Genomic DNA, 22,043 nt, shown 5'->3' with positions numbered 1-22,043 from the left:
GATGGGAAGAAATGTCACATTGTAATTTAGTTTACCCTAACTGAATAAAGTCTCTCCTTCCTTCCTTCTGGAGCTAGCCGCCATTAGTTGTGGCTGTCATCAGGAATGAAAAACCATTGGTTCCTTTGATGGGCACTAAGTAGTTTGGCACAACTCCTGGTCAAACTAGAAGACATGCCAATGTGATCATACTTTCCTAGGGAGGAAGGAGTGTAAAATCTGTCACCCCCATGCAATTTCCCCAATACAAATGCTCCACCACCAGACCACAGCGGCCAATTTGCCCCAGAAGGGGAAATGCTATTTGTAGCTATACCATCTCTTCTCCTATGGCAAACAGAAACTTCTGGCTTTTAATAGATAATTAACACCTCTCCCTCTACACACGGCACTGATTCAAGTCGCACCACCATGGGATGCTATTTATTCAGAGACACACACCTTTAACATGCCATCAAGTTTTGACTCGAAAACTTTACAGTAAGTCATTCAGGAAATGCCCATTTATTTATAGGTCACTCTCTTGTTCAGAAGTGACCAACATGTCCTCCGGATGTCATTGGACTAAAATTCCTGACAGCCTCAGCAAGCATTGCCAGTAGTCAGGTAACAGTAATCCAACAGCATTTGGAAGGTACTGCATTGGCTACCCTGATCTACTTAACTTGAACAATTCCCCATAGGTTTCTGATATAAGGGAAGCATTACCCAGAATACCCATTAAAGTTAATGCTGTTTTATACTTTATACCTACACATGGTGTGTATAACACTGAATTCCTTGAAATGTGAGCAAGCCACAAACAACTTCTGCTTGCCCCACCACATGAAGGGTGAGGGTAGCCAGTTTACACAATCATTGAGCACAGAGCTTTGCTTGATAACAAAAAAGAACCATCTAGCTTTAGAAACTGCCAACTGGCAGCAGTTGAGTCTGGCCCCAGTGCCATTCTAATTAGTCCCTGGTGGCTCTACTGAATTTTAATCAAGTTGTCATAAAATGTTTCCCACAGTTTTACTCATAAGAAAAGGGGGGAGGATTTTTGGCTTGTAAGATTGTCTTCCGTCTAATGTTACATCTCTCTTAAGAATTTGTATGTAGCATCCCAGCTGTGGAACCAGCCATTTATAATGGCCTGCCCAGTGTTTGTTTTCCAGCATCACCACTGTGCACACACAGGCAGCAAAAACAGTGTGTCTGTTGTGGTCCCTGGTCACTTGCATTCCGCTTGAAGGGTTAGACTTGCTCCCAACAGTGTTAAAGCCTGAACCTGCATGGAGTGATCAGTTTGCATGACAAAACATGCTTCAGGCCCTTTTCTGAGAAGCAGAATATGCCTTCGCCACCTGCAAGAATGCAAGCATTGGCTATCCTTGTCCAAGAGAGACAAGGGCTGCAATCCAGCAAACATTTTCCAGGCATACTTGTTAACTCTACATGCACAAGCCTTTTGTTTTCCTCCCTGACCTTCACTGTAGGCTGCTTTCTAAATGTGGGAGCATTTAAGAAGCAGCTTGCTGCACTGTGAGGTGCAGGAGCAGGGACCCACTATGCCAGGAACAGGGAGCTGCTATTCAAGTAAGCAGATAGGAAACAGTCCTGCTGAGCACAGAGATCGATCCATGTATTTCCAATAATTGCATTGTCCTATATGTACTCAATTAACCCTACTGAAGACAGCAATGGGTGGGAAGGTTGGGGGTGTCTCATTTCCTTTCACTGGTGGTGGTGCAGTATTCCTCTCTCTGCTTTATTGCTCCCTTTGTAATTGCTCTTCTGCTCAATTACTGTTGTCTTTCTTTAAATGTTTAAGCCAGCTTCACTTCCCTATGAGACGCAAGCACCTTCCACCTCTCCTTCTTGCCTTGCTTCCAGTCCTCCATTTCACTCAGCCAAAACATCTTTCTCTGAATGCGTTTCTACATCTTCCAAGCCTGCTGTCACCCACTCACCCCCTCTCCTTTCCAAACTGTCATACAGACAGGAGAAACATTCTCCAAAATTAAAGGTAACAACAATATCTGTTAGAATATGAAATGCTGCATGCTTTCTCAAATGCCTGACATTCAGGAAGCCTGGAGGTTAACCTAATAATTTAAAATCAGATTTGATGGTGACTAACATTTAATGACATAAGCATGCAGTCAGATCAAAACGTTGTAGCCCCAAGTATTTAAATATACACCATTCACCAAATACTCCAATCTTCATACACTGGTGCAACTGAGCAAAAGTTATGTCACTACTGAAATCAGTGCATCAGAATTAGGACATGGCAAACAATAAATATATAAATCAGCAGTCCTTACTTCCTACAATTTTTCTTGTCTAGATTTTGATTCCTCCTTAATACTACTAAGACATTTGCTATACAAATTTTTATCAGTAAGGACTTCATCCAAAGCCCTTCATCCAATCTGCTGGAAAATCACTATTGACTTTTATGGTGTGGACTTTTATCTACTCGGCTAGTATAAACATAAATAACTCATTAAAATCCTGAACAAGCTACCTAGCATGCATATGTATTTCTTACTCTTATAGCAAGCATATTCATTCCTATTCTTGAGAGCCAAATTACACTTGCCTGCCTGGCTTCCAAGTCAGTTCTAGGAGTACACAAAGCCAGGCTAGAATTGAGACACCAGCATAGCTGGGATCCCCATACACATGACAACTTACTAACTAGGGAGAACCATGGTCTTGGAAGTCCCGACGGGAATGGACAAGTGGAAGAGGTTATCACAGGCCTCAGGTACCTTGCCATTCCTACCAGCAAACAGATAATTAGACGACTTTCTTTTTGATAACACACCTAGTCTCATAGGAAGGGACTCAGGAGACCCAGGGCTTCTTGCCAGGTTGGTGTTGTGTCTCATCGTGAAGTACCTGGTTAGACTCGGCCTAGGTTGATACCACTTCCATATTGCTCAATTATAAAGCATTCATAGCAACCCTTCTGAACTCACATACAGACATTTTAGATCAAAAGCATACCACACATCTGGAATCATGTGGGGGGAAGGTGTAGCCAATCTGAACTGAAATCTCCTTATTCCCTTTCATTGAATTATGCTATTCCTACCAACACTGGTCAGCCACTCACAGTGGCACGGTCTATTCACAGCTATCCAACCCACCATTGCAGGAATTCCTGCAAGAGAATATTATTCATGCACTGCTTATGATGCTACAAATCCAGTTAGCATTTTAGCCTGTTCTATCATTAGCAGGTACTACAACTGAAACAAGAACTAGTGTAATGGCACTGAGAAATAATAAACCATTGCTTTTTGACTCAAATATATATATATATATCACTTTGTAAGAATGCTTATGAATTTTGCAGAAGGAATGTGTGACCCACACTGTCTGCTTCAACACTTATTGGAATGTGCAAAGGCACTCTTAGAATCCTGTAATTGTTTGTTTGTTTTTCCACACCCATCTTCTCAGTCAAGCTTTGGAATCAGCTTCATCTCCCTTTCATATATCACTTCCTCTCTACTTATATTCACTCATGCAAAAGACACATTGAGATGCTTAGAATGCACGTCAGATTTTCGCAATGAGCTCCTTTTAATCTCTCGAGAGTTATAATGCCTCAGCTACTAATATTTTCCTCCTGGCTATGAGTGCTGTTTGCTTTTGAGGTTGCTCCATTATTAAACTTGAAAATGTACAGTGCTGCATTTTGTGATAGGATCTTCTGCCCCAGGTAGACTGGTAGGCATTGCAATTTTTAAGTGCTTGAGGATGGGGGTGGGGTGGGGTGAGGTGGGGTGGGGTGGGGGGTGTTGCATTAAGGAAAATGATCATCATAGCTTTGCGACACAGTGGATTAACAGATGTGCATGTCTTTTTGCACAAGGGCATTTTGGAGATTTGAAAGCTGGTTTGTGCAGCTTGCAAGTGAGAATGATATGGCAACAGTAAAATTGCCCGTCTAGACTTTTAGATGAATTGACCCCCATGTTTATGGTTTTTCCAGGCCGATTTAAAAAGAGAGATATTTGTCATCGGCAAACCTCCTCGTAGCCCTGTTATGACAAGGAGATCTTGCAGCTCGCCAGTCAGAGGGCACAGCTATTTACATAGGGTATGGTACCATATGGCCCTGATATTGCCAGGTTTCCCCTAGCATAAGGAATTTGGTTTCTCATTGTGAAGTCTGGGGCTCACATGCTTAAGTAAATTCTCTTTAAAATGGAAAAAGCTTGAGTGATAAAAGTGTGGAGGCCACAGGAAGCTGTTCTTGATTTGGACCGTTCTGCTGGGGAATTGTAAATTGCAAGTATGTGTGAAACAGCCCTAAAAAGAAGCAATTTCTCTAACCAATCTGTGTTTAACTCTCCCTTCCTTCTTAAGTAGTTCCTCTCATTTCTAAGTATCTTACTTATGAGACCATTTGCAAAGACTAAATAAGAAGACCTCATTCGTAATGTCTATGTTGCTGTTCCTTGTTGTTTCCAAATGCATGATCGCACACACACACCAAAATATTTTGCTGCTATGGCAACATATGTTGCACTCACTTGACACCATGCTTTTTCATCGCACTGATTCTCTGAGCTGCCATCTGCATCAGCTTTTTCTTGCTTATTCACATTAAGCTGCATCCTCTATACAGTTCAATTTCTTATTATAATTGTCCATACTCTGTCTTTGAAAGTAATGTGTGTGATTTCTGCATTTTATGTACAAACCAAATGTTATACATATTTGAATCTAATCGTTTTTGTATACATTACAAACTTCATTTATCTGAACTACAAGAGAAGGAGTCAGAGATGATCATGTTTGCATTAAGATGTTTATGTTTGAAAAAAATGTAAGTGTTTTTATAGTGTTACAATCATGTACAGTTACACGGAAAAACTATTGGATGCTTATTTATGAGGCTTAATTATTTATGAGGCTTGTAAAAGGCAAGGGCCTTTTACCAAGAAAGCTATATTCTTTTCTCATCAACCATTTGTTGACCATATGATCCCGAGACTTGATTACTTTACTGTACTCTTGATAGACCCATCTTGAAGACTAGTTAGCGTCTATAATTGGTACAAATCATTGCAAGTCCAGTCCTGCAAGTCCAAGGACTACCTTTCTCTCGCATTTAAGATGGAATTGGGTTATACTGATCTGAAAAAGCTCAGACTACATTGTTCACTTCATGTCCATCATTGGTGGTCCATTCATAAAATCAGGATCCACATAAAATCAAACTATGAGACAGTTACATAAATATACCCTAATAGCTGTTCTTTTGAACTGTGAACTTCAAGTCATGAATTCTAAACCATGGATTCCCTTTTATATTTTGAAAACTTCCATATTTATTTTGTTACACTAAGTCTGCTGGGTATTTATGTATGTTTACTTACCTTTCTGTTCAATAAAGGCAGTTTATTTTATGTTAAAAATATTCAGTTTGTTTTTCAGAACTTTAATTAATGCCAATCCGTGGTAGGAAATGAAAATTGCTTTTCAGCTTTTTATACTGGCATTGGTTACCATTTTCCCCTTAAAAGGCTACGTGTTGATAATTTATCTGCATTCTTTTAATAATTTGTTTTTCTCTTTTCTCATTCCCTATGGGATAGTTTATTTTTGTTTTTTTAAAAAAACCTTCCACAGTCCTCTCAGAACTAGGCAGTATCATTAACAAACATAGCATGTGGTAGTTGCCAATTAGATATCTGAGAGTACTTTTGCAAGAATGTGGTATTGAGCAATCATAAGGAATGGCTGCTTGTTCGGTCAGTGTTATTCACACTGATTTGCTTTCTGCTTGTCTGAGGTTGTTTGTCTGGATTAAAATTGTATATTAGATAGATAGATAGATAGATAATATTTATTGCGGCCGTAGGCCCATACAGGTAAAAACAACACATAAGTGACGGCTTGTGCCGTGGGGAAAATAAAAAACAGTCGCTAAAACACCACTATAACAATAAAATACTATAAGATGGAAAGGCATGCTACGCCTTAATTAGCTTGTAGCGCTCCTTGGCGTCGCTTTTGGGAGAGGACAGCGACCAGGAACCTAGCCACTTTCAGGGTCGTGTGGGAATCCTTATCCTGCAAGATTTGGGCAAGGTGGAATTTTGGTGGGGTGCCCTCTAGTTTCTGTATGATTGATCCCAACAAATTTGCCCGTGGCACATTGAACAGGGGGCAAGTGAACATAATGTGCTGGAGCGACTCCGGCGTCACCTTATCACATTCGCACGTGGCGGGGACTTGGCCCTTTGAGAATCTATGTCTCAGGACATTGGAGGGGAAAACGTTGAACCTCGCTTTGGTGAAGGCCAGTCTATGGGCAACAGTCGAAAGGGAGGAGAGGTATGATGGAACGCAATAAGTTAAAGTGATACCAATGTTCTGGGGCGAACAAACACCTCCCCCCAGCGTATAATTTTGCTGCAAGTCGATGTCATCCAGTCTTTGACGGATCAGTCTTTGAGCAGTGATTTGATCTAGTTTTAGGGAATCTGAAGGAGAGATTCCATAGCTCAGGAGTTTGGCATGAATTTTACTAGTCCAGAGGCTGGAGTATTCATCTCGCCATAAGCATTGGACAAGGTAATGGTTTGGTAATCTATGCCACAATGATAACCAGTAATTGAAGACTTGCTTCCACAGGCAAGTTTCTAAGGATGCGATCTTCAATTCTAGTCGCATGGCTGCGTTGCTTACGCACAGGGGGAGCATTAGGAGCCGGCGTAGGAATTGGCTTTGCAGAGTCTCAAGGGGAGCAAGATCTGTCATCACGGCCCAGAGCGGGGCAGCATAAGCAAGCACTGCAACCACTTTTGCCTTGAACACCTTTAGGGCCGAGGGAACATGTAGAGCTCCATCCGAAAAGAAAAATCGGAGGAGCGCATATGACAGGGTTTTGGCCTTGTTAAGTAGGTGTTGAATTTGAGCTTTCCATCCCAAGTTGTATTGAAAAATAACTCCTAGATATTGAAATTTTAGGACTTGCTCTATTTTTGCTCCACCAAGCTTCCATTTGTATAATCTCCGGCTTCTGGAGAAGATCAGAATCTTGGACTTAGCATGGTTGATGGTTAATTGGTTGAGTTGGCAATACGTGGCAAAGATCTTCAGAGCTCTGGTTAGTCCAACACGTGTATAAGATAGAATTACCGCGTCGTCCGCATATAAAAGGAGTGGGCAGCGGTAATCCGCTAGTCTAGGCGCGTGTGTACTTGGAGATGAGTTAACTAGAGGTGCTCGCATGTCGCTGATGAAAAGGTTGAATAGGCAGGGAGCCAATATACATCCTTGGCGCACTCCCTTGTTTATTGGTATCGAATTTGTGAGGTCGCCCGCAGGAGTAAGTCTCACTCTGGCAAAGGTACCTTCGTGGAGCTGACTTATGAGCCATAAGAGTCTTCTATCAATGCCCTGTTTCGCAAGTTTCTCCCAAAGAATATTTCTAGGAACGCTGTCAAAGGCTGCCTTTAGATCTAAGAAGGCAGCACAGAGGTTGCCCCGGGGAGGGGAAGAGTACTTCCATGCCAGATGATAAAGAATTATTGCATGATCTGTTGTAGAACGTTTAGTTCTGAACCCTGCTTGTTCGTGGCCAATCTGGTTAGTCTCATCTACCCATCGCAATAATTTAGTCAGCAAAAAGCTGGCATAAATTTTCCCTATGATCGAGAGGAGGCTGATGTTGCGGTAGTTTTCCGGCTCCGTTGGAGAACCTTTTTTATGAATTGGTACTATAATGGCCTCCTTCCATACTTTGGGGATGAGACCGGAAGTGTTGATTGCATCGAAGGTTTTGGCCAAGATGCCGGCCCACCATTTTGGGTGTAGTTTGATGGCTTCAGCAGGGATCAAGTCGGGCCCAGGGGCTTTGCCCGGTTTCAGCTGAGCTATTAGCTTGGCTATTTCGTCAGGATCGGTGGGAGGCCAGATAGGTAGGTGGGTAAACAGATGCATCAGATGGTCGGAGGGAGCATCTGCCTGTGAGAAGCATTTCTTCAGGAATAATTCCCATGTCGGTGCAGAGATGACTGCCCTTGGGTATTTCCTCACCCTTCTGTTAATCAAAGACCAGAATTCCCTGGATCTGTGTGGTTTTGAAGCAGTAATCAAAGCCTGCCAACGATTATGTTGCCACTCACGCTTGGCGGTTTTCTGCGTGCGTTTGTAGACTTGCTTGGCTTGGGCATAACTAGCTGGCAGAGTAGATGCATCGGAGATCTTATATACATTATATATAGCACGGAGGCGCTGTCTTGCTTGTTTGCACTGAGAATTATACCAGGGGGCACCGTGAGTATACTCGGTTCGATTTAAATTTTTGGGTGGTAACCTAAAGAAGGACGTAAGATCAGTCGTATGATGGTGGAAGCGCTTCAACACTATGCTATGCTCGTCTGAGGCAGAGCCTATGTTGGAATGGGGCCTGAGGATTTCTTTTTGAAAGAATTCCTGGTACCTTTGAGCCTGGGTCTCCGACCATTTGATTCCTCTTACTTGGAGAGATTCGTTGATTACCATCTGGGTCGCATGTCTATGAGCCTCCTGCTGCCAGTTCAGGGAAAGCTTAGCTACAAGGGGAAGATGATCACTAAATTGTACATTCTCGATCTTAAAAGTGGAAATACACTTAAGTAGATCCCTAGAGACCAACAGGTAATCGAGGACGCTGTTTGATTTAACGCTCAGGTGAGTGAAATCCCCTGGAATATCAGGGGGGCATGTGCCATTTAAGGGCACCAAATTCAAACGGATGGCCATTTGATAGAGGAGTACCCCAGCCTCATTTGCTCTGTGGTCTTTAGAAGTTCTCCTCATGATATGTTCCAGGTCGTAATTATCAAGGTTTGGGGTAACCCACCATTTGGCTTTGGTCAGCGAGTCCCAGTTTGCTGCTGTGCGGGCATTAAAATCGCCACCTATAATGGCCGGGGTGTTAGGGAACTTAACATAGCATGAGAGCAAATGCTCTTCTAGCGAGCCCCATTTAGAGCCCAGTTCGAGGGAAGAACCCCCAGGAGGCAAGTAAACATTTGTAACTAGGAGCGAGATCTTTTCCCCCGTAATCAGCCCGGTAAGGGCGTAGGGAGGCAAGGCCTGTAGTAGAGTAAATTTAGAATGTAGGTTGAGGGAGATGCCTATTATTAGGCCCCCTTTAGGGCGGCCTCCTTTCCGGGAGGGGCAGGCAGGGAGTTGTAGCAGCTCAAAGCCATTTAGGACAATTTTCTCTACTTCCCACGATTCTTGGAACAAGATGATATGAAACAGGTTAATAAACTCCAAGAATTCTGGCTCATGCTTTTTTCCCCTCCAGCCTGCGATGTTCCAGCTGAGGACTGATAGGGGGGAGTTCCTGTTGTGTTCAATTCGCTGTCAATTCAGGGAGAGAGGTGAGTTCTTTGGAGGCAGGGCAGACCCCACAAAAAAGTCAGTTATCTTACTTTGCATGGCAGGCACCTGCTGGAGGTGCCTAATCTTGAAGTTGGTAGTGAGGTGTTCAGACTGGGGCGACAGAACGGGTCTCCCGCTGGCTGGCCCAAGGGCGGACACTTCAGTGGGAGACTCCACAGGATTTGCTGGGACTGCCCCACCGCGAGGTCTAAAGGTCGCCGATGAAACCATTTGATTTATGTGACCGGCCGGGTCTTCAGTCCAATCCGGGTCATTTTTTGATGTAAGTGGAACACTCCCCTGACCTGATGCTAGCGAAGGTACTGGGGATGCTTGACGTACAGGTACCGATTGTATGTCGGGTCTATGCCGCTCAGGGGAATATGAGGACTCCAGTTCCGGCATTGATGGATTGGAAGGTAAGGAATTGTTTTGATGGAAAGGACTCTGAGTTACACTCTTCGGCGGGGGACTCTTGGGGGGCGAGTCAAAATTTATCAAGAGTTGGGATGAGAGGCCAACTTGTGAGGCAGAACCTGGGTCTGCCAAGCGTCGGTGGGATTTGCCCACAAGTGGGGGAGGCATGGGTTTAGGAGCTGGGCTGAGGTATGGAAGACTTCCTACTTCCTTAAAACACGACTCCGAAAAGCTGGCAAGGTTATCCTGAGAAGTGGGCAGGACTTTTCCGTTCTTCTGGACATGTATGAGCTGATGATTAAGCACTTCTAGTCTATCAATTATTTCTTGCTGTTCCCTCGGTGGAAGGTCGCCAAAGGTGGCTAAAAGTTCTCTTTCCTCCGGTGGGGTCAGAGAATTACTTGCGCCAGTGGGTTCCTTTGGAGCTCGTGGGGACGTGGGGTAAGTCCAGTTTTGGTACGGATGGATATCCTCCGAAAAAGGAGGCTCAATGTCCCGAGGTGCTCCCGACCTCTCCGACAGGGTCCGCTCCGTGTCGTTACCGGCAAGTAGAAGGGGATGGATCATGCTATCCATAAAAACTCTTGTTGGGATGATATCATACCTAGCCAAGAGTGATTTCTGCCTGATGATAGCTGAAGGGATCCTTGGAGAGTAAAACGCAAGCATCACTTTCTGTTGTCTGAGTTGCTGGTTCAAAGGTAATACTGCAATGAGATCACATTGTGTGATTTCTATGTTTAGGAGATTGCTTAGATGCTTTTTGACCCCATCCAGAGTGAGCCACCTTGCTGACCCTGCCCCGATGTTTAGGCAGATTTTCTTAGGTTGCAAAGACAATGCTTGTTTCAGTGCAGGATTTGGTTTATATTTAGGGATCACACTTCCTTTTTTGGTTGAGGGTAAGGCTCTCTGGCACTTCATTTCCCCCATAACTACAGTTGGTTTAGACTTTGACCAGAGGTTATCAATTTTCTGTTCAAGGTTACATAGCTGGGAGGATAGCACATCAATCTTCTTGAATATGCAGTTAAGGGTTCTGACCACAAGGTGGAGATGTTCATGGTGTTCTTGTCTTGCGCAGTCCTCGGCTCCGGCGTCCTGCACCACCCCCAGTGGGACACTCCCTCTTCCTCCGAGCTTGCCGTCCACAGTTTTAATCTGGGGTAAAAGTAATTCCTCTGGTGTTGACGTTGTTTCTGGTGACATTAGAGGGTGAAAGCGGTTCTGAGTTTTCACCCTGTAGCAGTGATCAGTGGGGACATTCCATTTGCCAGACACAGGGGGTTCGGTTTTAGATTGTTTGGCTCTTGGGGAGGGCAAAGCCTCGTCACAGTCCCTTAGGCGTTTGCCTTGGCCCATCGTTGTGAGTCTTTTAAAATAGCAGTGCTTAAAAGGTAATAAAAGGTAATAAAAGGTAGTAAAAATAGAAATACAAGCTGATGTGAGCTGGCGGAAAACCAGTGAGTCGAGGGCTGCCGGAGGATACAGTTATCTGCTCGTTAAAGCTGATTTACGATGCAGACTTTACAGATTATCAGCAATTTGAACTCCTGGCATGGGCTCCAACACCCTGGTGCAGTCTTCAGCAAGAACTTGAAAGAGCCGCAACACCGATTTTAGGGAGGATTCGAAATGAACACCGGCAGATGTGTCTTACCTCGTCGCCATTTCTACAGCCGCATCCCAGATCAATCCAAAGCAATCCTCCTTCGTCAAACTTAATTAAAATCTGGCATCACACCAGTGGAGAGTCCAGCAGTTACTTGTCTAGCAAAATGCAAAACTTAAGTAAATAGCTTACTCCAGTGGTTGTAAAATCCAAATCGGGAGAAGAGGTCGGAGAGAACTGGAAGGAGGAACCTTACACGGCGGCCATCTTGAAAAACATGCCAAATTGTATATTCATTTGTGCATTTTATAGACTAGCAGTATATATGACACTTAACAGCTTTCTTTGGCATGTGATATTTATGCTGATGATAATTAAGGTTGCAAAAGGCGTTAAAGAAATCCTAGCATCTCCTTTTCTTTTACGCTTTGGGGGTTGGTTTGCTTTGCTTTTAGTTGTTTATTTGTGAAGCAGACAGCCAGTAAATGAGGCCTGCATCACAAATATCCTACTTGGCTCTATGTGCTTCTGCATTGTGACCTTTAGCTATTTGTTAAACTGTTTTTATATGCAGCCTCAGGACCAGTAATATGGGGAGGATTGTTGTTGTTGTTGTTGAGCACTTGGTGAGCTGTGCATGGTGGTCCTAGGGGTGCAAATCATATAGGACTGTGGAAAGCTATACCTGGATTTGTAACCATTTATACTCTTATTACATTTCAACTCATTTCATTTCAGCCACAGCGCCCTGTGTTTGCTCATGAAAATATACACAGTGGGGGGGAACCGTAAGTATTTTAATCTACTAAAGTTTTTATCTAAATGACATTGGTAAATTTCTAGTGTGGTTGATTAGGGAGTATTTGACATCCCAGAAGCTGTCTACTGAGGCAGCTTGCATCCCATGGCACAGCAGTGCATGGACAACATATATGTAATGATATGGGCGGTGTTGGCTGTCCTTTCAAAACATGCTATCTGCCTCTGACTCTCACCATTGACTCATACATAGACCCATGACCCATACTGCCATTCATTAAACGCTCCTAAAACTCAAGAGCTCCTGTTCATGCACAAGAGGCATAACATCAGCAGCATCCCTTTCAAAGTGAGTTGAAGTTGGGTTGTGCACTCTGGTCATGAACATATTAGAGAGCTTTTTCAAAACTCTATGGCAAGGAACAACTCTATGTTGTTATCTTCAGTCAAAGTGATATTGGGTATTAGGCAGAAGTGGGGAGATGCATGCTGAGCATCGCTGCTGGTTAGAGGCAAAGGGATGAAGTACAGGCTGCTCAGTGCAGTGTGAGCACAATGGCAAAGCCAATCTGCCACTGCATCTACACCACACTGAGCTTCCCCTGCCCCTCCCCATCTCAATAACCAGCAGCAAAACCTGGCACTGGGAAGCTAGGTGAGCAATGCACCACCTCACTGGTACTGTTAGCAGGGCTGGAAAAACTCTCTGAATGAGACCTTGGAAAGCTGCTCTGCCAGTCAGGAGAAACTGTACTGTCTAGATGGACCATTGGTCCAGCTAAGTAGAAGGCAACTTCATTTTTTGTTAAAATCTAGACAGACTTCATTTGCACATAACAATGCCAGTGGAAGTTGTGCAAGTTGTGTAGCTGGTGTATTGCATCATTTTATTCAGTTGCCGAAAGCTTTCCTTTTATAGCTCCTTTGGAGTGTTAAAATCTGAACATGTATCACCATTACTGAAAACAACTTAACAGTTGTAGTTGAAATTCAAGCACACACAAGTAAATGTCATGCTAATTAAGTTGTTACACTGAATATTCTGGCACCTCTTAGTGGTGACAGGCAACTTACAAATTACTGATCAAATCCACTTTGGGCACTTAATGCAATTTTAATCTCAGAAATGAGTTCTATTTCCAATTATGATGGGAAGTGAATTAGCTTATGAGATTTATACATAAATACCTCCTTTGTTGATGTGTTGGACATAGTACTTAAAGTAGGAAAAAGTCAAGAGTTAGCCTGCAAATGGTGTAGAGAGGGGGAGCTTTTGTATACCAACTGCTTAGAACCACAAATGGGGAGAGTGGAGAGTGCTGTTGCACTCAGATGCTTCTTGCAGGCTTCCTATAGGTTTCTGGTTGACCACTGTGAGAACAGAATGAGCCTTTGTTCTGACTTGGCAGGGCTCTTCTTATATTCTGGAAAGAAGACATTACTGGTTGTTCCTGTTCAACATTCTCACTAGTCGGTCAATAATTTCTAACAATGAAGCATAAGATCTGAACACTCAGTATATTAGATCTATTTTACTTAGTTACTGCACAACCCTGTAACTTTGCTTAAAGGTACCCCTGCCCGTACGGGCCAGTCGTGTCCGACTCTAGGGTTGTGCGCCTATCTCACTTAAGAGGCCGGGGGCCAGTGCTGGCCGCAGACACTTCCGGGTCACATGGCCAGCGTGACAAGCTGCATCTGGCGAGCCAGTGCAGCACACGGAAACGCCGTTTATCTTCCCGCTAGTAAGCGGTCCCTATTTATCTACTTGCACTCGGGGGTGCTTTCGAACTGCTAGGTTGGCAGGCGCTGGGACCGAGCAACGGGAGCGCACCCCGCCGCGGGGATTCGAACCGCTGACCTGACGATCGGCAAGTCCTAGGCGCTGAGGTTTTACCCACAGCGCCACCCGCGTCCCTGTAACTCTGCTTACAGCATAGTAATAACAGCAGACAATAAAAAGAATGCCAGTGCACAATCCATCACAGCTGGGCACATTTCAGTCCATTAAAATTTAAATTCTCCAGAATTCCAGGATGGGACAGCCTTACTAGGGCTCCCTCCTATATACACATGCACCTTTATCTTTTAAGGACTGCATGAGCTCTCCATCACTTGTGTGATACAGCAAGAGAGGACTCAGTGGACATAGGTCTGGTGCTGTCACAGGCACAAACCAATAGGTGCCTTGCCCAGTTCACATTTCATCTGGCATTGGCAGATTGCTGAGATGAACTAAGGAGGAGGTGGTAGGGACAATACATTTGTTTTCCCTAAGGAACAAAGTATTACAAGTTTATCTTTAAGAAATGTAGTATCCACACAATAGATACTATGGCTTGGCCCTAAGGAAGTTAATTTAAGTAACTTCATGGAAGGAAACATTCCCTATCCTCATTTTCGCCATGCAGTCAATTATGCCCCCTGAAAGGATGGGCTAGGGAGTGTCAGGAGTCAGAATTAAGCGCAGGTCAGCAATAAAAAACATGGTGTCATTGCAGTTAAGTCTTTAGTCAAAGAAACCAAAACAGTGCAGGCCTAGTGATCCCAGCAACTCTTCCCTAGGCTTGGGCAATATATCACCCAGGACCGATATGAGGGTAAGACTGTGATGGTGGTTTCACTCAGCTAGTGAAACCACCACAGTTCCTGAGTCCCTCTGCTACCAGCACAGCAAGGTAGCAGGCAGGACAGCTTGTTCCTCCCTCCTTTTCTTGAAAATGCTTGGCTGAGGAGCACGTGGCTGCCCTCACCTCAGCCAAGCAGTTTTATGGAGCCCCCAACCTGCCACCAGCTGGCACGAGCCAGTGGTGGGGTGGGGGCTCCGTTAAACTGCTCCACCTCCCCAGCTGAGGAAGCATTCTTCTACTTGCACACAAGTAGGAGGATTAGGGATCTCAGGCTGATGTGTGCAAATAAGACCCCGTCACTCTAGCATGTGCATGCGCTGGATGAACAGAGATTCTGCTTCATGCTGCCTGGCTGAAAGGGCCATGCCAGCAAAGACAAGGGGAGCCCTGATGACAGAGCCTGTCAGGTTCAGTCTCAGCACTCCTTCCATCTTCAGGCAAGGAATGGGGAGAGCAAGCAGTCTCTTTCTCTGAGGAAAAGGAAGCCGCTTCCCTGACCCCCCCCCCTCCTTGCCAGCAAAGCTGAAGGAGCCCTGCAAACGGAGCCTGTCAGGCTGTGTTTGCAGGGCTCTCTCCATCTTGGGGAGCTGAGGCCTTGCTCAGCTGGGGGGTGGAAGCCTTCGTGCCGAGCAGCGGGCTGGGGCCAGCTGCATTCACCCCAGCCTGCAAAGCCCTGGGGTAAAAGCACCTTAGCTCCTGCGCAGTGAGAGCTGAAGTGGTTTCACCCAGGGTCTCACAGGCTGGGGCCAACGCAGCTCTTTCAACATAGTGATATATCGCCAAACTGTGATGTTTGGCTGGTGATACACTGCAATGTTGAAAATCTAATATTGCCCAGCCCTAGTCTTGCCCCAATCAAACAGCTATGAGAACTGAAGGTCCCCACCTTTCCACCACTTTCTAAGGCTCCACCTCTGCAGGGTCTTCCCCAAGCAGTCGCAAACTGTGTCTGCACAAAACCAATCTCCGTTCTTTTCATTTCTCTGCATGTTATAGGATACTAGGGGAGGGGAGCTGGTCACAAGAGGAGGGGGGTGTATCCCTCAACTCTGCCTCTTGCCCAACCTCCTCTCCAGCTTCAGAGTCAGAACTTCTCTCTGCCACAGCCTCTTTCTGCTCACTAAACTCTGTTTTCTGCTTCGAACACCACCTCCCCCCAGTCTGCTTCTCCTCCTCCCTCGGACCATTCATTGTTGTCCCACCACCAATCCCCTGGCTCTGGGGATTCCCCAGGTGGTGCCTCCCACACTCCTCTGCATCCAGCCAGTCCATGAGAGGGAGCTACTGGGGGAGGGGTGGGAAGCATCCCTTCCATGAACTAACTTATATTCAAATCCAATATTAGTTTTTGATAACTCTTCCTCCTTCGATAGGCCTCCCCCCACACACGTATACAAACTACTCATCCCACATTGTTCAAGAGAGTCCTCTGATTCTCCAGATAGACTTTGGTGGGTGCAGGTAGTCACAGAGATTAAGGGACAGGGAACTTTTGTGACCTTGGTGAAGTTAACTTACCTTAGGATCCAAGCCTCTGTGGAAAGATGTCTAGATTCCCTTGGCAAATTAGTAAACAACTGCCTGGTTATTATATGAAAATACAGTCATGTACAAGAGAATAGGAAGGAAGATATAGGGAAAGGATCAGAGCTTAACTGTAGCTGATTGACAAGCTAACCAAATAAATAGTAAGTTAGAATAATTTGCATTTCTATAGAATATTCAAGTGCTCAAAGTACTCCATATGCATAATGAGTTGTAGTCTCTACAACAACCTGTAAGCAACCTATTTTTAACTTCAAAGGACTATTATTTAACAAGCTTTTCCAGCTAAGTAAAAATGAAAGCTGTTCAATTTTTTTTCTTTAAATGCATCCATTTGTCCTGTTTAAGGTTTCAGGTTCTGTATAACTATACTCCTAGGAATGAAGATGAATTGGAGCTCAGAGAGGGAGATGTCATTGATGTGATGGAAAAATGTGATGATGGATGGTTTGTGGGTATGTTAATTTTAAATTTAGTAGTGCTCTAGGATATATGTGCTACCTCAGAGATTGCATAGCAGGATACTCTCAGTACTTTGTGGCTGGCAAATCAGACTTCATGAGATACCTGCAGTGACACTAAACCTGTTAGAATCTTTTCAAAAACCTTTGGTATGAATTGTATCACACTGTTTAGAAAGAATGTGGCAAGCATTAATGCCTTCACACACACAATGCATATCATCCCCTTACCCAGAGTTCTGCAGATGCTGTAAAGCACGCATGGAGCTTGCACAAAGGGCCAGCTCCAAAAAATGTTTTGAGCTTCCCAAATCCCATAACCATTTGTATCTGAGTCACTGATAATGCAGCAGTATGCCAACCAGTGTAGGGTGTTTGGGCTCTTGCATCCCAAGCATGAGCTGTTGACTGGCAAGGTTTACAGATGACCACTATATGAGACCTGGCCAAGTCAGAGGCAGTGTGTATTCATCTTCCTGCTTCTAACTGGTGGGATTGCTTGCTTGACATGAGAGCACACCATCAGAATTGTCTTGCACCACTGAGATTGCAATATTCAGAGCTCAGTGGCTCCCTCCATTTACACCTCAGCAAATGCCTGGCATTGACACATGCTAAGCATAGGTCATAGAAGGCTTCCCCATTAACTTTGATGGACCAAGCATTTGAGTAACACTTGTTCCCTGTTAAGAAAACACTGTCCAACAAAACTGAATATAGGACTTGGGAAGAACCATGGATTATATCAGAGGTTTCTTCAAAGTTTCAACTGCATCTACCTGTACTGCTGAAGAGGCAAGCTGCATTTTAAAAACATCTTGCCTCCTCATCAATGTGAGCTGCTGTAATTAAAACTTCCAACAGTTCTACCTTTTTCCTGTTTTGCACCTGCAGCTTAGGTGTAGGAAACTTTGACTCTCCAGATATTGCTGAACTACAGCTCCCATTATCTCTCTATCAGCACTAACCATGCTGGCTGGGGTTGAAGGGAACTGTAGCTCAGTGACACCTGGAGGGCTAAAGGTTCCCCAACCCTACCGTGGCTTTATTGAATGTGATATTTAATTCCCTTTTGCAATGTATTATTCCATGTTTTCCAAACTACATAGCTGAATATACTAATGAAGGATGCTAAAATGAAATGTAACTATCTTCTCTAGAGAGCAATATGTTACCACTACTGCCATGTTTCACTTATTACTTCTACTTTCAGGAACCTCCAGAAGAACAAAATTCTTTGGTACTTTCCCTGGAAACTATGTCAAGAGGCTGTGAAATGTTGCTTATTTTTTCCTACTTATTTATGCTGCATTTCTGCAACACATCTGCATATAAAGCTGCTAGAAAACATGCTCCACCAGTCTTCTGTTATGCTGCTTTGCAATTCCAGGTAGAAGTCATCTAGTTCATCCTCACCATTCCCATCCTCATCCGCCAGCCAGCAGTATTACCGTTAACAGCTACAATGGGATAACTCAGCTTTTATGAAACAAGAGGAATTAGTTCAACCTTTAGTACATCTTTTTCTGTATGCATTAAATATTTGCCTGCCCCTACCAATCTGAAATATGCCAAGAAGAAAAAGCTTAATGGAAGGTACATTGTGACACTCCAAGTGGTTATCCATATTATTTGAGGGAAATTGCAGTACTGTCCTTAAGAAAAATGTTTTATCTTCTTTCACCTCATATATAGAACAGGTTGTGGCTTACTACTTTTCAATCATTGTTTTGAGTTTTCACATTCTTTTTAAGCTCAGCAGCATATGTTGCTTTTACGTTGCTGTGTCACACATTTGCCTGTTTTTAACTCATTTGCAATATAGAATAATCACTCAGACATATAGCTTCCATGGCCTTGTATGTTGCAACATATGCAGAGTGGTTATAAAATTTTGAGCAGGAATAATTCAAAAGGAGAATTGCTCTTAATAGTTGACAAGCCATGACTTCTGGTTGGATCTCAAAGATTTCATGAGGCTTGAGTGAACGGAGGTCATACATTGGTTAAATCCCCCGTTTCCACAGCTAAGAGCAGCTTCATGCATGAAGCTATTTGCAAATACAGTAAGCACAACTTGCACTTCCTGCATCCGTACACATTAATGTCCGGGAGGGCATGCAGATGTTCCTAAAGATGTTCTCTCTCCATAGAGAAAATATGTGAGTCATACATTAATGATGTGCACAAAGACAGGAAGCAGATGAAATGCATCTTCTGTATTTGCATATGTTAATGCCCTAAGTCAGGAGAGAAGTATGCATGTCTTTGCAAGAAGAAGTAGATCTTCCTATTGCAAGTGCATGTTCAAAGGCCCCACTTCCAACATCAGCGATATGGGCAAACTTATCCCAAAGGAATCCATGTTTACTGCTTAATATTAAAGAAGTGTACAAAACAAAACAAAAATACTGGGAAACAATTAAGCAAACCAATAATGAAATTGTTGATGTCGTATGCTTCTCTACTACATCAAAAATACCCTGAGTTCAACAGAATATCTGAAAGTCTAGTACAGTATTCAACATTCATTTATCATACAAAGTTTCTGCAACAAAAAAAACCAATATCCAGTGCACAATTTTACTGCAACACCGAGTTGGGGGAATTCTGCAGAAAGTATCACACAATGCTTTTATTTTTTCCTACATATGTATACACATACATTAATAAACCTGAACAATATTTTCTTCCTGGCCCTCCAGCATTAAAAGAAAGAAACAGAAAGGCACAAAAATGAACACAGGTACATGTGGGTGGATGTAATGAAATAGTATGAAATATTTGAATATAGTATTTGTTTTCCTTATGCAAAGCGAGGCATCAATAGTGTATGAGGGAAAACACATGATTTCCCACATCTACGGCTTTATGTAAGAGTCCAGATTTGGTTTTGCTGGCACCATATAGAAGGCAAAAACAAAACAAAACCCTTTTTTGGGTAAAGGACAGATCTTCTCACAAATATTTGTAGTCTTGTAGCATTTTGTATATATGTTTGTTTTTTTGTACAGAGCCATTTTATTGTTGGGGTTTTTTTGAAGAAGAAAACCTACCCCCCTTCCACTAATAAATATCAACATTTCCTCGTCTTCTTTACCCCTGTCCTCCTCCCAATGTATAAGCACATTTGGATAGTGCAATTCTGTAAAATAGCATTTGCTGCAAAAGTTTTATGAAGTATAATATGGTTTTACCAGCCAAATCTTTAAAAAATGTACATATGTCTTTATTATGGAGAAATGTCAGTAAGACAGACAATAAATCATATTTGTGCAGCATACCTTTATTACTGCAAATTTCATGGCAAAAGCTTTATATTTCAAAGGCTTTCCATTATAAACTAGATGTGCATGCAGCTTTGCTGTGAAATCAATACCTATCTTTGATGCCATTTATGATGGAAGACTTAAATGTCTGTTGCCTGTGATATTTTAAAAAAGCACTGTTTCTATTCTCTATCTGATTTTAATAGAACATTTTTCATACCTGGCTTTCAGGTAATTGACTTTGAATTCTTACATGCAAAGGGTCTCTGTGTTTTTTCCCTTGAATAGACTTCTAATAAAATTTGCTTGGAGTACACTGGTATGCCTTTTTGATTAGCATCCTTACTGGAAATCATCACACATTTAAGTTGAATATGCTGGAATTAAAATCCTGAACAGCAAGGTTCATTATCCTATAAACAACAGAGGCACCAGAGACAGCAACGACACAGTGCCTTTTCTGCTGCTGCTTCTACAACAAATAGGATATCATTTACCCAGTGTGGTTCCTCTTTAGCACATAAACAGGACAATGGCCTATATCCACCAACAGCATACAAATAAATATGCCTACCTTGACCCAAAAACCTACCCCACCGCACAAACATGCAAACAAGCCACACTGCAACCAACTGAACACAACCAACCGAATTCTGAACCCTCCAAACTCTCACAATGGCAATATCTAAACAAAGGACCTATCCACATGTCACACTAGGCAACAGAATGAAGGAACAACACCCCCATCTTTCTCCTTTCCTCTCTCTCTCCTCATTTTCCCCAACTGTAATTTTCTCTGTTTATTTGCCTGTTTTGTAACACAAGAAAAACTTTAATTAAAAACTAATTTTAAAAAATAGGATATCATGACCCCAGGCAATAATGTAAGCTGGGGAAATAAAGAGACTGTAAGAATATAGGCATTATGCTGAAGCTAAGCACAGCACACATGCACAGCTAGCAGGGAAACGGTCACACTTTGTTTTTCCTGAACACACAGATCAGCCATAAAGTATGGTTCTTATACCACACATCAGTCTACAAAGCTCAGAGTATTTTAAATGCAAAGAAAGAGACCGCACAGCAAATGTTTCATCCATTTTTATCAGGAATAATCACAGAGAGAAAAATGGGTGGAGATAGTATATCATTGTGTCATACGAAAGTGTTGAATGGCAAATGCTGATGATAGCCATACTGTGTGCAGCAATTGTTTCCCCTCCATTAAAAATGACTCATTTTCAAGCGTGGGGAATAAGAAAGGGAGTAATAATAAACAACAATGTGTTAAGCTGCTTTACAAATACAGTATATTTTCTTGGCCATGGAATCCTAGACTCTGAAGCACTGCAGTGGATCTGTGTCCCACATTTTAATATTGGCATGTCCCAACAGCCCTGCATAGCATTCAAAGGAGCCTCATGCATACTTTGCTAAGGGATTTATTCCTAAAATGAATGACCACTCCACGATAATTAATTTTGTGCACAGAGTGCTACTGTCTGGCTTTTAATGTGCTAGAAGTTCCCTGTAGAAAGTGGAGCTTTAAGTCAGGCCTGCCCACCTGTCAAAATAGTCCTCTAGCCTATTCTTAATTCTTTTGCACATTTTCTGACTTTCCCTATGTTAATCTGTCACAAACAATAGTAGAAGTTAACTGCTTCATTATCACCTCTTACCTGCAGAGCAAGTAAGGTTTGCCAATTACTCTGATGCATCAGCAGGTTTCCTAATTGTTGCTCCTTTAAAAAAGGTCCTGGAGCTGTGCTCCCCTCCATTCTCCCTCCACTATACCGTCTGTGTTAGTTAGAGCATGGTGCTATGAACACCAAGGTTGCAGGTTAAAGTAAAGAGAATAATTTAAATCCTGGAAATGGCTAAATTCTGAATAAAAAATTTCTTCGGGACTCTAAGTATGATGGCATACAAGGTATAACATTTGAGACCTTCAAATTAGCTC

At 43.1% G+C, this 22,043-nt stretch overlaps 1 protein-coding gene and 1 long non-coding RNA gene across 53 annotated transcripts in view; one reads left to right on the top strand and one right to left on the bottom strand.

The window, feature by feature from the left end:
* SORBS2 (sorbin and SH3 domain containing 2) overlaps window positions 1-20,399 on the top strand; it is a 184,527-nt gene extending 164,128 nt beyond the window's left edge. For 25 of the 50 annotated variants that reach the window (XM_083459648.1, XM_083459646.1, XM_083459655.1 and 22 more), the window contains 3 exons: window positions 12,158-12,207; window positions 16,702-16,808; window positions 18,028-20,399. In XM_083459648.1, coding sequence (XP_083315774.1) covers window positions 12,158-12,207; window positions 16,702-16,808; window positions 18,028-18,089 — 219 coding nt within the window. In that variant the 3' untranslated portion in view covers window positions 18,090-20,399. Of the gene's footprint in view, window positions 1-1,813; window positions 2,009-3,991; window positions 4,100-12,157; window positions 12,208-16,701; window positions 16,809-18,027 lie in introns of all 50 variants that reach the window. The other 25 variants (XM_083459667.1, XM_083459620.1, XM_083459623.1 and 22 more) reach the window with 5 other exon arrangements.
* Window positions 1-22,043, bottom strand: part of LOC310686406 — a 109,652-nt gene that overhangs the window by 48,589 nt on the left and 39,020 nt on the right. The window lies entirely within an intron of this gene.

This window comes from Podarcis liolepis, assembly GCF_965112155.1.
Source record: "Podarcis liolepis genome assembly, chromosome: 9".
Lineage (NCBI taxonomy): Eukaryota > Metazoa > Chordata > Lepidosauria > Squamata > Lacertidae > Podarcis > Podarcis liolepis.
The sequence above is the reverse complement of the archived record's forward strand: the minus strand, read 5'-3'. Positions and strand labels throughout refer to the sequence as shown.